This window comes from Xenopus laevis, chromosome 4L, assembly GCF_017654675.1.
Source record: "Xenopus laevis strain J_2021 chromosome 4L, Xenopus_laevis_v10.1, whole genome shotgun sequence".
Taxonomy (NCBI): Eukaryota; Metazoa; Chordata; class Amphibia; order Anura; family Pipidae; genus Xenopus; species Xenopus laevis.
This window is the reverse complement of record NC_054377.1, coordinates 83,257,000-83,273,981: the sequence shown is the minus strand read 5'-3', so window position 1 is coordinate 83,273,981 and position 16,982 is coordinate 83,257,000. Positions and strand designations below refer to the sequence as shown.

Below are 16,982 nucleotides of genomic sequence, written 5' to 3'. Positions count from 1 at the left end.
AGTTCCAGCATAGGAGTCCCTGCCAACACAACCATGTTCAATAATGTAAGTGCTATGGATAGAGGGGACTGGCAAGCACTGCACCTGATAATCCAAGCCTACCCTGGGGCTGTATTAAAAGGAAACATACTTTACAAGAATCTGGTCTGTGGCCAAACAAAAACAGCAGGTGAAACAAGTAGCAGAAAACGGATAAACAGTAACAGAGTGTGTGTGCGCAAGTATGCTTGTGTAAGTGAATAGCAATCCATGCTATAGAAAACAAAAGAGAGGAAATTTAAAGTACAAGCCCAAATACAATTATTTACAGTTTTATTACATTGGTTGAACCACAGCCTTATACATTGGTGAGGGTGGACATAAGACATTTTACTATACCCATAGGCCACACACACACATAATGACAGGTGAATATTGCCTGCTATTACCACTACTGCACTAAAGGTGTAGGATGTTACTACAGCAGTGTACGACACTGAATACTTTACTAGGATCAACACAACAAGTATACAGAAGCACAAATTGCAGCTATAGGTTAACCGTCATTCTATTTCCCCATTCCATTGCAGTATTAATACACCTCTTTAAAATTAAAACCCTTTTTATGAATGAAAAAACAAAGAGTCAGGAAGACTGGACATAAATGGATACATGTTAAAAACCTCTACACGGGTCAGGGTACAAATAGTTGCCTACACCAGTATATGGGCAGAAGTGGGGTTAGAAAATCTCAGACCAATACAGCAGTTCCAACAGGTGCGTCTCAATAAAGTTCCATCTTTCTACAGTATCAAACAGTAAAATTATACAACATTTAAGGCTTTATTTCACAATATATAAAATATACATTAGGCACGAGTTTAAAAACAAAAAGCAAAGTTTGTTCATCGGATGCTTTGGTGAATGATGCTCTTGCTGCTGCGCGCCTTTTCCTTTTCTTTCTTTGTGACAGGATCCACCTCAAAGCATTTCCACAATCGCAGCGTTTCATCCGCAGCAGCCGAAGCCACAGTGCAGCCGTCTGGGCTCATTGCTAGATTAAGCACTCGAGCAGTGTGACCTTAAAAAAAAATATATAAAATAAAGTTTAAGGTCTGTTTGGAAGATGCAAAAGAGAAACTGATTAAGTGCAGTTTAATTTTGAAATCTGACATGGGGCTAGACATTGTTTCCCAGCTGCCCTCAGTCATGTGACTTATGCTCTGATAAGTTTGTCACTCTTTACTGCAAGTACTTATTGGTTCAGGAATGAAGTTTTATATGGTAGAGTATAAAACTAAATCATAACAGAATCCCTTTAATATACAAGTCTACCTTTAAGTTCTGTCACTCTTGTCATAGTGGGATATTTCCACAGCACAAGCTGATTCTGTGCAAATCCATGACCGGATATCAATTCTTTGTAATTTGTAGACCATACTATGGAGCACACCTACAAAACATAAAGAGCAGCATTAGATTTAAAGTAAAAGTATTTACCGTAAGTGTGCAGTTTGTCTTGCATGTTAAGTGGAAAGGAGGTGGAGGATGAGCGACAGCAACAGTTATACTTTACCTGAGAATGAGTATCGACAGAATTTAAGCATGTTCCAGAGCAAACATTCCAGATTCGAAGGTGTCGGTCGCTAGTTCCCCCACCAGTTGCTAGCACATTGGATTGCCATGGGCACCATGCAACAGCCTGGAGGGGAAATAAAAATTAATTTAAAAATCCAAAAAGTCTGCATGCTTAATCACATACCCAAAAATCAACTTTCATTCCAAGTTACAGGTTAATAGGATATTTTCTGCTTAAAGAATTCAGATAAAAACATATCAGGCCAGTGAGGTACCTGTTCCACTAGCCACACTAATTACATTATACATAAAGTACAATCAAGTACAATGTCTACATAAGACTACACTGGTCCAGATTGAAAATAAAAAAGGCAGTGACCAGCTTTTTATGGCCATTAAAAAACACATTATATACGCATCTGTCAAGTGTCAAGAGGCATCACTTTCACTTAACTTTAATGCAAAAGTTTAAAATATCAAGCAATACCTCATCCTGGGCAGTGGTTTGGCAAAGGAAGTCTACATGATGCCATTCCAATACAGGGATCACCTAAGGGTTAATATTACCTCCTTGTGGAGATGACCGTTTGCTTTGCTTTCTAAAAAAATAAAACTTGCACTGGGTCTTACTTTGGCCAAATGAAAACTAGATCAATCTAATTTCTTTTTTGACACATTCACATCACTAGCTGCAACACATTAAATGAAACATTTCTCGCCATTTTAGAGGACTGCAACATTAAAACAACGGGAGTGGGAAGAAAAGTAGAAGCCTGGAGATAATAAAGGAAAGGATTAATAAGTCATCAGGCACACAGTGGTAGCACATTGTCTGGAGAAAGGAAGGGGGAAGGATCAAGAATCAAATTGATTTCCTAGACACAATTCAAGTTTACTAAGCTCCTCTATTAGCCACAATTATTAAAGGGGGAACTCAAGAAAATTGAAAATTACATTTTGGCTTCAGCATACTGAAATAAACTTTCTAAATAGTCAATTAAAATTCTGCACCATTTCTGAAATAATCAAGTTTATTTTCACTATCCCTCTCTCAGCATCTGTTTCTTTTCATTCTCTCTTCATGCAGCAGTTGGGTGTCAGATAATCATTGACAGTTAGATCCAATATATCTCATGGGGGGGGGGAGGCTCTTTTCCAAGCAGATGTATTAGAGCTCACTCAAATAACGGATTCCAGTACAAACAAAATCAAATTCAAAATAAGACTTTGGCACAAATTCGGCATGTAGAGAGACAAGATGTCTGCTGATTCTAATAGAGTGAGCTCTAATACATCTGCTAGGCAAAAGGAGCTCCCTATAGATATTGGATCTAATGGTAAATAATTAGCCAACACCCAACTCCTGCAATTAGACAGAATGAAGAGAAAGATGCTGAGAGAGGGATAGGGGAGATGAAACTTGATTTCAGAAACAATGCAGAACATTTAAAGGGGAACTCTGGCTTCCAAACCAATTTGATAAAGAGGCCCACATAACCACTAATATACCCATCACAGTTACAGTTTTCTTCAAAAACTATGAATAAATGCCCTTTTCTATGCTGAAATCCAGCTGTTTAACAGTTCTTTCTGCATCATTTGAAATCCTGGCAGGGAAGGAGGGACTAAACACTGATATTACAAATTGTAACAACTGCTCCACAGCTTACAGACAGCATGCAGGAACTACATAACCCACAATGCATTGCACTCTGATGTTCCTTTCCTTATTGGAATCTCGTGGGAAGGGAATTGTGGTGTTTGGAGGATGCAGGCTGAGGACAGATGGCTGTTGATACAAAGTAACTGTATTCAGCCAGCTCAAGCAAAGTAGTCAGACAGATCAGCATGAGAGCAGGGGGGCTAGGCTTCTTAATTTTCACGATAGTTCCCCTTTAACAATACATACCCAGTACAAATGAAGTCTATGTACAGTGTACCGTGATATCCATTTGCTTTGTACTTACCTTAACAGCTGCTTGATGTTGTGTGAATGTTTGCACTGGCGAAAACTCCCCTGAATCTCCTTGAACACAAGGCCATACATTCACCAAGTTGTCATTTGCGCCACTGGCAAGATAGCGGCCATCTGGAGACCATTTAAGGCCACATACCTCCTGAGTGTGACCGGCTAGGGTGGATACATGATGCTGGGCTACTCGGACATCATGATGATGAATATGTCCTGTTCGTGAACCACTTAGAAGGAAGAAAAAAAAAAAAAAAATAAGTTTACAAATCTAATAAATTTTCAGATGTTAAAAAAAAAAAAAAAAAAAAAAAACCAACAACTTGGGGGCATGGAGGAGAAAACTACCAAAACTAAAAAATTACTGCCATCGAAGTCAACAACATGCATATTATTCTAAAAGGAGATTTATGTACTTACCGTTAAATCCTTTTCTCTCCAGTCGTAAGGGGGACACAGGGACCGTGGGGTAAAGGACCCTCCCATTAGGAGGCAGGACACTGATGACATCAGAACTTTGTACCCTCCTACTGTCCTTTTATCCCCTGCTACACAGGAAGGGAACCAGTTCTTTAACAAGTAACCGAACTTATAAACCAATAATCTCTCAACATAACAGAAAAATCAGGGAGGGAAGCCCCGTGTCGCCCTTACGACTGAGAGAAAAGGATTTAACGGTAAGTATATAATCTCCTTTTCTCCCACGTCTAGGGGGACACAAGGACCTTGGTGGAAGTACCAAAGACATCCCACAGCAGGGAGGGAATACCTTTTCTTCTACACTAATGCTGCCTGCAACACCTTGCCGGCCGAAGGCTGCCTCTGCAGACAGCTAAGTATTGAATTTGCCGCCCTGCAAACTTGTTCAGCCGAAGCCAAAATGTGAGTTCCCAGAGCCCTAGTAGAATGGGCCTTATTCTGATAGGTGGCGACTTCTTCCGTGCCAAGTAAGCTCGTCTCTCTGATCCAGCGCGCAATAGTGGACTTTGAAGCTGGCAAACCCTTGAGTGACCCTGAGGGTACTACAAACAAGGTATCGGATTTTCGAATTGATTTTGTACGAGAGACATACACCTTAAGAGTTCTGACCACGTCTAAACGATGTAGTGTAGCTTCCTTTTCATTCTTGGGATTGTTGCAAAACGAGGGAAGCACAATTTCAGCATTGATATGAAAGATGGAAACCACCTTAGGCAGAAACCCAGGAACTGTGCGTAGCACCTAGTTCAGACACTCGTCTGGCCGACGAAATCGCAACCAGAAAGAAGAGTCTTCCATGCAAGTACTTCCAAGCTCACCTCATGTAAAGGTTCAAACAGACTGTCCAAAAGAGCATTGAAGACGAAATTTAGATCCCAGGGTGGAACAGGATGTCTGAATGGCGGAGTAATGTGTGAAACTCCCTGAAGGAATGTGCGCACATCCATAAGTGCCATCTTCTCCTGGAAAAGACTGATAATGCCGACACCTGGGCCATCAGAGACCCCAGGCTAAGTCCCTTCTGTAGTCCTGCTTGAAGGAACTGTAGAATCCAAGGTAGTTGAAAAATAGCAAATGGACCCTCTTCAGAAAGGCACCATCTTCTATAACAGTCACACACCCTGTGGTAACCTTGGAAGTAGTTGGCTTGCGAGCCTTGATCATGGCGAGTATAACCTCTTCGTCTTAAGACTGAAGCCTCAAGAGTCATCCCATTAATTTGAAGATCTGCGGCTTGTGATAAACAGAGGTCCCTGAGACAGAAGCTGTGGAACACAGGGTAGCTCTACTGGAGGTTCTAGTGACAGATCGAAAAGACCGGAATACCAGAACCAACGAGGTGCCACTAGAATGACCGTAACTGGTTCCCTGGCGATCTTTCGTATGACTTGAGGCAGCATGGGAAGAGGAGGAAACAGATATGCAAGCCGAAACCGCCAAGGCATCGTCATGGCGTCCACCCCTTCCGCCAACATATCCCGGTGTCTTGCAAAGAACCGGGGCACCTTTCGGTTGTGCCTGGTCCCCATTAGGTCGATCTCTGGCTAGCCCCACCTGTCAGTATTTGAAATGCATCCTGATGCAGACTCCATTCTCCTGGATCTAGTCGATGTCTGCTTCTACATTGACTACTCCAGGGATGTGAATTGCCGATAATTCGACAGTCTCCTTTTCCATCCACTCCAGAATGCGAGACACTTCTTGATTTGCTTGTCTGATTCTTGTGCCTCCTTGTCGGTTGATGTAAGCCACCGTGACATTGTCAGACTGAATCCGTACCGCCAGATTTCGCAGAAGGTGTTCCCATGATCTTAGAGCCAGTGTGATACGATAAATCTTCTAGACATTTGGGCTAAGGGCAGACTCCTCTGGAGTCCAAAGTGCCTGAGACGACAGACCTTGGAAGGTTGCTCCCCACCTGGTGAGACTGGCATCCGTTGTGACCATCAACCACAATTGTTCCAAGAAGGTCTTCCCTTGAAACCATGAGACCCAGTAACCTCATGCATGTCTGGACAGTCAGTCCTTCCAACGTCCTTAACACGTTCACTGCTCTGCAGATCTTGATCGTTTTTTCCTGAGGAAGGAAAATCTTCTGGAAATGATCCATCCTTCTTTGGCACTATGAACAGGTTTGAATAGTAACCTTGAAATCTCGGCTGTGAAGGAACAGGTATAATGACCCGTCACTTGCAAGGACCGAATTATCGCCAAAAAGGCTTCCTGTTTTTGACATGGTGAGGGAACTCTGGACATGAAGAAACATCTCGGGGTAGATTATGAAACTCTAGACGAGAACCTGCTGAAATGGTTTGCACGACCCAGGGGTCGTCTATGTGTTACGCCCAGATGTCCATGAAAAAAAACAGTCACCCCCCAATAAGATCTGGGAGTTCTCTCTCCCGATTGTAGTCAGGAGGAGGCATTCTCGTCTCCCGACGGCTTAGCCTGAGGTTTCCGTTTGTAGGAGAGAACTTAGACCCTTGGAAGGGAAAGGGACTTTTTGGAACCAAGGTCCGCCGACCAAAGTTTTAGGCACAATGCCCAGCCGGCAGCCACGGACAGTGCCGACGTCCGCGCCATTCACTTTGCATCCAGGGATGCTTCAGCTAGGAACTGATTTGCTTCCTGTATGTAGGATGCCAACTGGGTTATCTGCTCTCGTGTTCCGGCCTCCTGTACGGCCTGTAGTAATGAACTTGACCATATCTCTACTGCCCGGCTCACCCAATGGTGAAACAAAATTAGCTTTAAGAAGCCCTTCAAGCCTCTTATCCGTAGGGTCCTTGAATGCCCCACTTCACAACAGATTCCTTGGGAAAGGGATACGGTCTGGCAAAATGTTTGGTAACCTGAAACTTCCCGTCAGGGTGCTGCCATTCCTCCAATATGAATGCCTCTGAATTGCTAGTGGGCTGGAAAAAACACAGCAGACTTGCACTGTCTTTTAAACAGGGTAGATAGGGTGTTCTGTGTTGTTCCCCCCTCCTGGATGTGAAGAGTCTCCAGGACCGATCTAATGAGACTGTCAACCCCAGGGGATGCATTGACCATAGAATCCTCCTCTCCCAATTCAGAATCTGGAGGGTGAGGAAACCACTTCCCCCTCACTAACTTGGGCTAGTGCCAGCAACAACATCTGTAACCCCCAGATGTATGGTCCTGGGTAAGGCTACAAGCAAAGCAGATCAACTTGACCCTCCCTAAATTTGAAAGAGCATCTTGAGCAGGCAAAGCTGACTGTTTTGCTTGTCTGTCTGTCCCCCCCCTACTAAATAGGTCCCCCCTGCCTTCCGCCATGAGAGCGATTGCAGTCGCAATGGTCTCCCAACTACCTGTGTACCCACAGACAATGGAGGATACGCCGCTCTGATGTAACTGGTGCTGCGTGTGGATCCACAAGAGAGCGGACAAAATAACCGCCTATTCCAGCAGTCGGCGCTTCTAACCGAGTGGTGCGAAGTAAGTGCGTGAAGACGCTGACCCCTAGTCCGCGCCCACAGTGGCACTTGAGCAGTGCGCAATCAATTGGACACGAGCGTGTCACTAGTGAGTCGGCATGGGGGATTTTCGGCAGCAGCACAGACAGCAGTCAGTCAAACTAAGCCCCGCTCAGCTCTTTTTACTCACGTCGTGGTGGGTGAGCGTTTATGTGGAGCATTCGGCTCGTACCCCTTGCCACAGGCCCCTAGCCTTCTCCTGAGGAAATTGCCTGGGAAATCCTGTGTCGGGGGCTTGCCCAATGGTAGCAGACTAGGTCTGGCATGGCTTCACCCCAGGTGTTAGTGCTAGCACCGACCGAAGATTCCTTGAGTTAGCCTACCTAGAGGCTGGATCCTAACCTCCTGACTGAGGACAGTGGAAAAAAAAACAGGTCCCCTTCCGGGGTAGCAGGTGATAAAGGGCAGTAGGAGGGAAGTTGTGATGTCATAAGTGTCCTGCCTCCTGATGGGAGGGTCCTTTACCCCACGGTCCCTGTGTCCCCCCTAGACGTGGGAGAAAATTTTCCATATAGGTTTTCTAGTGATGTGCTGGCTGGCTCGATCTGTGGGTTTGGGTTGAGCTCTTCTGCCTACACTCCCTGCCCACAAACCTTAAGAATGCTGGCTTCTGGAGGTATACTCATACTTGCCCTGCCCCTTTTGCAATATCATCGGCAGGGTGGGTCGAGGTGCTTAACCCGCACATCAGATCTTTGCATTAGTGCCTTTAAATAAACCCATAACAATCACAAATATGGAGCGCTCACCTCCCAACTCGTCTCACAGTTGCTGTGCCAGGTGCTGAACCGGAAGACCCCAATCCTGTCAAAGGGTCACATCAATACTCCAAGAAATTACCAGCAGCACACTGTTAGTCTTGCATAAGTGCTCAAGTGCAGATTTATTGTGTAGCCCATAGCATATAAAGGCAACGTTTCGGACCTCCCCGGTCCTTTGTCAAGCCCCTTTTTTAAATAAACCCATGTGACTACATCCAACTTTTAGGATGCATAGTCATTTCAACACCATCCTGCAAAGTCTCCTACAGAGTCTAGCCTTAATCGTAAGGCTGTAGGATCCACTATATCACTACGGATTCCTTTTCCTCCTCTAACTCACTTGACACTCTCCTGCAGAGATTTACTTGGCTATGGTCTACTGACCATGCAGATTTCAGATTACTAATCATACCGTCCAGTCTAGCAGCCAATGAACAGATGGGATAGCTGGTTCACTCTGCCCGTGGGCTGCTCCTAATCTCCTCTCCCAAGCTCTGCTTAACCATTAAAGTGCGCAATCCAAGCGGAACTTGATCAAATACATTCTGCCTGTGTAAGATTGCATTCTTCACGGCATGAACTTTACAGTGCACACATACGTCACGGATAAGGTGTCAGAAGGCTGTAATTTTGTGTTCATTTTGGAATCTTTTTTACCTGGAAAGGATATGATTGTTCCAATTCAAAGCTCCAACACGTGATGAATGGCTGATCATATTACGAAGACGTTTTTGCTGCTGAACATCCCATAACTGATGGAGAGGAAAAAAAAAAAAAAAAAAAAAAAAAAAAAAAAAAAAGGTATTTAATCCCTACTACAAGCAAAAAACACAAAGTCTTGACAACGTCTAAGCTTACCTGCACTTCTGCATTACTAGACCCCACTGCAAGGTAATTTCCTTCCTTGATCCATGACACAGATGATATATATTCTTCAGAGTTCTCCATCTGTAGCAGGAGTATTATGTCTCCAGTTGCATAATTCCAAAGATAAACAGAGTCATTTAAAGCAACAGCAAGGGCATTCTGAGAGCTCCAGTCAATCAGATTCAGGTCTGGAGAAAAAAAAAAAAAAATAAAAAAAACAAAAAAAAACACAACTTTAAGATTTTACTTAACCCAAGCAACTGAACCAAAATAGCAGCAGGGAGTACTACTTACAGTAGTCATTCCGGATATCTGGAGCATCCAGGACTCTATCTGGCATGGAAGGTATATATCTGCCTGTTTTCTTACTGGAGCCAGGGGTGGTTTTTTGGCTGTACAGCACTTTCAAGTTATTCTGATACCCTGAAAATAGCAGACAGAGCATTAATGATTTATCCTGCAATGTAATTCATATCCTAAGAGCACAGCACTTACATGTAAACCAAGCTTGTGGACTTAAACTCTTTACAAAAACACAGTAGGGTCAGTGCAAAGTCAGCAAATGTATATAAAGTTTCATATGTATCGCTTGTGTCACGTGACCCTCCTGGCTTGTCATGGATTTACATTGGTTACTATTGGATGAACTCCCTATGGAAGCAGTGCAGAAATCAATTGTAGCATGTCCACTGTAATGCTTATTTACAGTGCATAGAAGCAAGTTCTGAAAACCTATGGGATGATTTTGCCATATCCAAAAAGGCAGGCGCAAGAGACTATACTGGGAGAACATGTGGAGCTGCATAAATTAAAGTAAAGTTTTTTTTTTTAGCAAGCAAGGGAATATTATTGAACTATTGTTGGGGAAGAATGGGGGGATTTTCCTTGTCATTTAAACTGCCCTCATAAATATTTAGGAACAAAAGTATGTGTCAAATTGTTTAAATATAGGGATAAAGAGAATCTGTGCCATCCTTGGGCTAGACTCTTTCTGCTCTCTATTTCTCCCTACTTCATACAGATTTAGGTTGGAATGCAAGCGTGAAATTGGGGGCCTGCAATCCACTCCTAAATCTGGTAAATTCCTGGCTATAAAGCACTTTGATGAGCTTGTTACTGCAACCTCTTTGGAGTGGTTCATAAACTAGAACACTGGGGCCCAAGCCTGTAAAAGTAATATCTTACTCTCATAAAGTTATATTCAACCAACCTTCAGGAGCATTTTGAGGTCTACCACCAAGTCTTAAGATTTTCGCCTCTTCCATATCAAAGCCATTGAGATTCATTGCCCAGGCTTTTTGCTGCTCCTGCAATAAAATGGACAGTAATTATACCTAGCAACAGATGTACCAAAAAATCTCAGAAGTAGAATAGAATGACTAACTTTGGAAATCTCTAATATGACTTTATTCCTTTGTGTTCAGATCATTGGCTATAGGTGAAAATAAATATTCAATAGTTTCCCATGATCTGATAAAACAGACATACCTTTTTTGTAGGTGAAGTGTCTACTGGATCATTCTCTTTGCAAAGAAGAAAGCTAGCAACATCCATCTGCATTGCACTGCGGTTGGGAATGAAACGATCCCCTCCAGCTCTGGAAGGCGTACCTTGCATTTTTGGCCCAGACTTTCCTGGTATAACAGACATTTCAAAATTTAAGTCACAAAGTAAAACACACCACCCAGATAACTGGTTTAACCTACACTCATTATATACCAACTCTAGGGAATCAAAGAAATTTTTCAGTGTAAAAATAAAAACTGGGTAAATAGATAGGCTGTGCAAAAAATAAGAAATGTTTAAAGGCTGGAGTGGCTGGATTTCTAACATAATAGCCAGAAAACTACTTTCTACTTTGCAGCACTCATAACTGTTCAGTAAGTTTGCACTTGATCCTCAGCATGCAGCTCAGATTCAAAGGCAACAGTTATGTCCCATGTGGCCCCCCGTAAAGTTGCTGACTAACTCAGTTAGAGAGCTGAAAAGCAGGAAGTAGTGTTAGGTTAGACATCCGCTCACTCCAGCCTTTATAGAGTACATGTTTGGCTAACCAACAATATTAGAAACATTTTTTATTTTGCACAGGCTATTTACCCAGTTTTTATTTTCACACTGAACTCCCCTTTAAAACACCAGGATTATGGCTACCAGGTCAGCTGATGCACCTAAATTCATTGCAGCAGTGCTTTCAATTAGGGAAATGGCACATGGGGGAAGATAGAAAGCGATTTCCAGGTTGCAAAATCCTTGCAGCTGTCCTTACTGACTTTTATGATAATGTTCTGGAATCAGTGTTGCCCATGGATCAAGGGATAAAAGCACAGAACTCTTTAGTTAACACCTTCATGCTCCAGGTGATCAACATAGTGCAATTTAAAGAGTTTTGCAAACCATCTGGCAGGACAGATATTGCAACCATGTGCCACTGCTCTTACAGAGAATGTTCATGAACACAGAGTGAAACATGAAGCACACAAGAGCTTTGTTCTAAATGCTGCAGCAGTCATGGCAAGAGCAAACGAATGGGTTGTGTTGCAGACAATTCTTTTTTAATCTTGTGCATGTATATTGTGAGAGGTATTAATGAAATAAAAGGGGACTTCCATTAATGCTTTGAATCAAGCCATGTCCCAAAATTTACACAACTTTTCTTCATTGGTTTGGACAATTTTTCATAAAAACCATGAACCCATCCCAACATCAAATCTATGCTATGAACATACTATTAACTGTTGTATCGGGGTATGCAATAAACATTAAAGTCATTCTCTAGAACAGTGTTGTCCACCTTGTTTGGTACGGAAGGCTGGTGCTCACTGCAAGGATATCACTTATGTGAAAAGTTTTAGTCATATTAAAACATACCCTTAAATTAATATGCCGCCTCCTCCTCCTCCCCTGTGGATAACAGTGACCAGCACATGGTTAAACACCTTAACGGCCCGGATAGCATAGGGCAAGCAGAGTATGGCACATAGTGTATTACAATCTGAATTTGAGGTGTAAACAATACAGAGGTAGTTAATCTCAGTACGGATAACTTAAATCTTACACAAGGCAAGCAGACACAGCAGCCAGACTTTCATGTGGGGGCACAAAAGGGCATGGGTCGGATGCTATACACCAATTGGACAGCACTGATCTAGGGATCATTTAGAGGAGTACCCACATGCATGGGGTAACTATGTAACTATGATGTCCATGTACAGAAAAGAAACCTTCAGTGCTCCAGACAAGAGGAAGCAATGGCAAGAATTAGGCAGTTTAGTACCAGTGACCTTTAGACCATTTCCATACCTGGTGTTTTTGATGGCGTTTTGCTGGAACTGTGGGATCGGTTTGATGCCTTCATTGGAGACAAAGTACTAGTATTTGCAGAAGTATTTAATGAAGAGCAGTTGCCCTCCTTCGCTTTCCGCTGCCATCTTGCTAGAGGTGCATTTGTGATGGGTGTATCCAGTTTTAAGATACTATTAATATCCGTTTCAAATGCAAACTGTGCCATGAGTATAGAAATCTGAGAAAGCAAACATTTACAAAATATTAGATAACAGAAGCTATCTTGCAACTATTTTAGAAAAAAAACAAAAAACAAAAACACTTGCTTTTAGAGATTTTTGTAGGACACATTATTTCAGGACTGCCAGGGTCCCTTTCCTACAGCCTATTAAATAGGCCTACTCACATACACACACAAAAGTTGGAGTAGTTCTCTTTGATTCAACTTTTTTATTCAGTGCTTTCCCTTAAAGCTGGCCACAGATGCAAAGATCTGATCGTTCGAATCCTCGAACGATCGGTCTTCCCCACCTCCCAACCTGCCACTAACCATTCAGATCAAATAAAGCAGTAAAAGAACAAATCAGTCGATGTTCTGCCCCTGACAGCAACCGTATGAAAGTTATGTCCGTCAAAATCTAGTGACAGTCTCCCACTGAAAACCGTCCGATCGGCAATATATGCAGAGATATTACCCACAGCCGACAAATCTTCTAACCTGTCCGATCAACCAAACAACCGATCTCCGCCAGAGTAAAATTACATTTAAATATTCACATTAAAATTGGTACATAATGAGCCCACAAGGCCCACCTTACGCGATTCGTACCCTCCGGGACTTAAGTCATAGGTGTCTGTCAGTAGCATATTGAACACAGAATTTAAACCCAGGTAATCCAACCAATTTTTTCTTAAAACCAATCAAAAAAGTCAAAGGGGATTAACCCCGTTTCCTTTGCGTCTTATCACATAGTGCCTATGTAGGGTATTCGTACCATTAATTTTACATCGTATATCTTTTGAATTAATTTTTGCATTGTGGCAGCCTTTGGAACTGGGGCATGTCCCTCTGGCTTAGCCAGAGATTTACAGGAATCAGCTATATGACTCCCGACCAGAGAATAATTTACAGCTTAATTCATTGACAAAGAAAGAGCAAAACACTAGGCACATAGGCTGTGCCTTGGAAAGTCACGTACTACAACCTCTAAATGCAATCCTGATAAACACTTCTTGCTTAAAAGAACTTCCATTACAGGCCAATAGTATGGTGAATACACACAGTATATGACCAACTGCTTTTGCTATAAATAAGAGGCACGACCAGTCATTTTACTCCAGCAAATTGTTTTATCACAAAGGAAAAAGTTCCTTTTTTGGGGGAAAACAGCAGCCCAGGAAACTTTCTTCAGGTGTCCCTTGGCACACTTACACCTGTGCATTAGGAGTAACATTGGATTTTACTGTGCAAGTCGACATTTTGAAGTCAGGTTTTCTTGTCATTTGTGCATCGTACACATCTACAAATAACAATTATCCAGAAAGCTTTGAATTACGGAAAGGCCATCTCCCATAGACTCCATTTTGTCCAAACAATTAAACGTTTAAAAAAAATTATATATATTTTCTTTTTCACTATAATAATACAACAGTACTAAGATAATACAGTATAATTAATCCTTATTGAAGAAAAAAAACATTCCTGTTGGTTTTAATTGATGTTTAAATAAACTTGACCCCAGGTCCCATACTGGTATATACATATCCCGACAGAAATTTGAGGGGCCAATAAACACATGGCATTTTAAAGTGGATCCCGTCACCCAGACATAAAAATATGTAGAATAAAGGTCCTTTTCAAATTAAACATGAAATCCAGATTCTTTTTTTTTTTTTTTTTTTATATAAAAGCGTTCATAGCATTTGTAAACTCATTTAAAAATCTCAGCTGTCAATCAAATATTGCCTGCCCCTCCTCTATGCCTAGAGGCGTGACAAGCAATTACTTTCACTTTCCATTCAGCACTTCCTAGATGTCACTGCTCTCCACACATTCCCCCAGTTCTCTTCACTGTTTAATTGTGTAGCCAGGGCATGGGAATGGACATCAGCTCCCCCATTCTGGTGCACAAACAAGATTCTGAGATGATGCAAGGCTTGTCTTAATAACAGTGTCCACAAAATGGCTCCTGCCTGCTTGCTATAATTATGAATTCCCAAACTGATGGAAACAATATTCAAATAATTTAAATAGTGTCATTAAAGTTAATTTTGCTTGACTAACATGATAAAATAGTATTTGGAATACTTTTTTTGGGGTGACTGGTCCCCTTTAATTGCCACCACTTGTCCAAGTTCAGATGTTCGCAGCAGATGGCCTGTTGCATTCACACTTATAACGGGAAGCAATTGGGGAGGGGGGCAGGGAAGAGGAGCAACCAAGCCCAAAACAGGTGCAAACGCCCAGGGGCCCCAAAGGCGCAGCAGACACGTGTGCCTGGCGCTGCTTGCAGTTCATGATGCCCCTCAACCCGGATCGCAGCGAGGTGTCCTTCCTCCAGGGCCTCCAATCCTCCTGCGTGCCTGAAGATGGATCCATTGCCTGCACACCCCTGGTTATAGTAATAAAGCTGGCCATAGATGTAAAGATTTTTAAAAGATCCAATTGTTGTTATTGTGAGACCATGATTATCTTGAAATGATAGTTTAAATGTACAATGTGTCCATCAACTAAAAAGACCATTTCAGCCGATATTGCCAGCAAAACTGAAGAGTAGCTGCCTGCTTGGCCCTGCAAACATAGATAGATTGCACTGGGACCGATAAAGATTTTTAAACCTGGACGATCAATTTTCTGACAGATGTCGGCCAAAAAAAATGTCAAAATGTGAGATTGTTCGAATCCCACGATAACTTTGAAGGATTGGTCGGACTTCGCTAAAAATCGGTCATTCGGCAAGAAAAAAAATCTTTGAGTCTATGGGGACCTTTACACAGATAAAATACACAATCACACATATATCACCGACCTCCATCTAAAACAAATGCTCTGTAAGGCTACAAAATGTATTTTACTTTTTATTCCTACTCTTTCTATTCAGGCCCTCTCCTATTAATATTCAATTCTCTTATTCAAATCAATGCATGGTTGCTAGGGGAATTTGGAGGCAGGTAGCAACAAGACATGTCATGTATAAAGATTTGCCCCAATAAAACCTGCCAGTTGAGGGACTATGAATTAAGAGCACTCAAAACTATTTCTGTGCAGTAATCTAAAGGCTGGGATCATGGCCATTGGCCTGAGCTGAAAACAAAGACGCAGCTGTGGACAAAGCCGTAAAGTAACCCGGATATTGTGAAGTGCAGGGTAACCCCAGCTGACAGAACAATTGCACGAGCTGGAGATCCCTGTTGAGGAGGGGAAATAGACACTGTATACATATATACCTATATACACGCTATAGAGCAATATACACAGTAAAACTAACGCACACACCATGTTCCGTACTCCCTCTCCAGAAACACCTTTTTTTTCGGCGAATAACACTATAAGGAGAGGAACATTGTCCCTAATAAACGCCAATCCCACTGCTCGGTTACATGAAACTTCAGCACTCACCGCAAAACCCGTCGTCTCAGTCTGTCTCTCTAATAATCTTTGCCAGGTAATAACGGTTACGCACTACTAGGGTCGCCTCTTTAAACGAAGACCGCCGCGAACGCTGATTGGACGTTAGAAGGTAAACGTAACCATAACAACAGCTTTCCGCAAGGCAGCACGCCCCGGGAGCTGGTTTCTCATTGGATAGCTTGTGGGGCGGGCAATGTTCGAACTAACCAAACGCTTTGGCGTGTAAGGATCGTCGCTTGGGGCATGTTAAGCCTACCATGTGACCCGGCTGATTGCTTGTTTTGGTCGTGGTGAGAAAAGTCGTAATGCGGCGTCTTTGTGTTTTGTGGCTTTTTTAAAATCAGTTAAAAATGTTTGGGATTATAAAGTCGTTGATTTTGACCTTAACATTCGTTGTTATTTGATATATAAACACAAGCGGGACTTCGGTGCTGGGATACTTCTCCTACCGAGAGGTGATTCGCCATTAAAGGCATTGCTTACGTTAAAGGGATACTGTCTTGGGAAAAAAAAAAAATTTCAAAATGAATCAGTTAATAGTGCTGCTCCAGCAGAATTCTGCACTGAAATCCATTTCTCAAAAGAGCAAACCGATTTTTTTATATTCAATTTTGAAATCTGACATGGGGCTAGACATTTTGTCAATTTCCCAGCTGCCCCCAGTCATGTGACTTGTGCCTGCACTTTAGGAGAGAAATGCTTTTTGGCAGGCTGCTGTTTTTCCTTCTCAATATAACTGAATGTGTCTCAGTGGGACATGGGTTTTTACTATTGGGTGCTGTTCTTAGATCTACCAGGCAGCTGTTATCTTGTGTTAGGGAGCTGTTATCTGGTTACCTTCCCATTGTTCTTTTGTTTGGCTGCTGGGGGGAAAGGGGAGGGGGTGATAATCATTCCAACTTGCAGTACAGCAGTAAAGAGTGATTGAAGTTTAT

General features: G+C 42.4%; 1 protein-coding gene across 2 annotated transcripts; it reads right to left on the bottom strand.

Moving 5' to 3' along the window:
* Positions 1-295: 295 nt before the first annotated feature.
* On the bottom strand, positions 296-16,061 carry cdc20.L (cell division cycle 20 L homeolog). Of its 2 annotated transcripts, none has more exon segments than NM_001088307.1 (11): positions 296-1,060; positions 1,315-1,432; positions 1,556-1,681; positions 3,525-3,756; positions 8,925-9,019; positions 9,126-9,322; positions 9,429-9,557; positions 10,345-10,441; positions 10,623-10,768; positions 12,435-12,654; positions 16,036-16,061. In NM_001088307.1, coding segments are annotated over 10 exon segments (1,524 nt in total). In that variant the 5' UTR covers positions 12,643-12,654; positions 16,036-16,061; the 3' UTR covers positions 296-884.
* Positions 16,062-16,982: the final 921 nt, after the last annotated feature.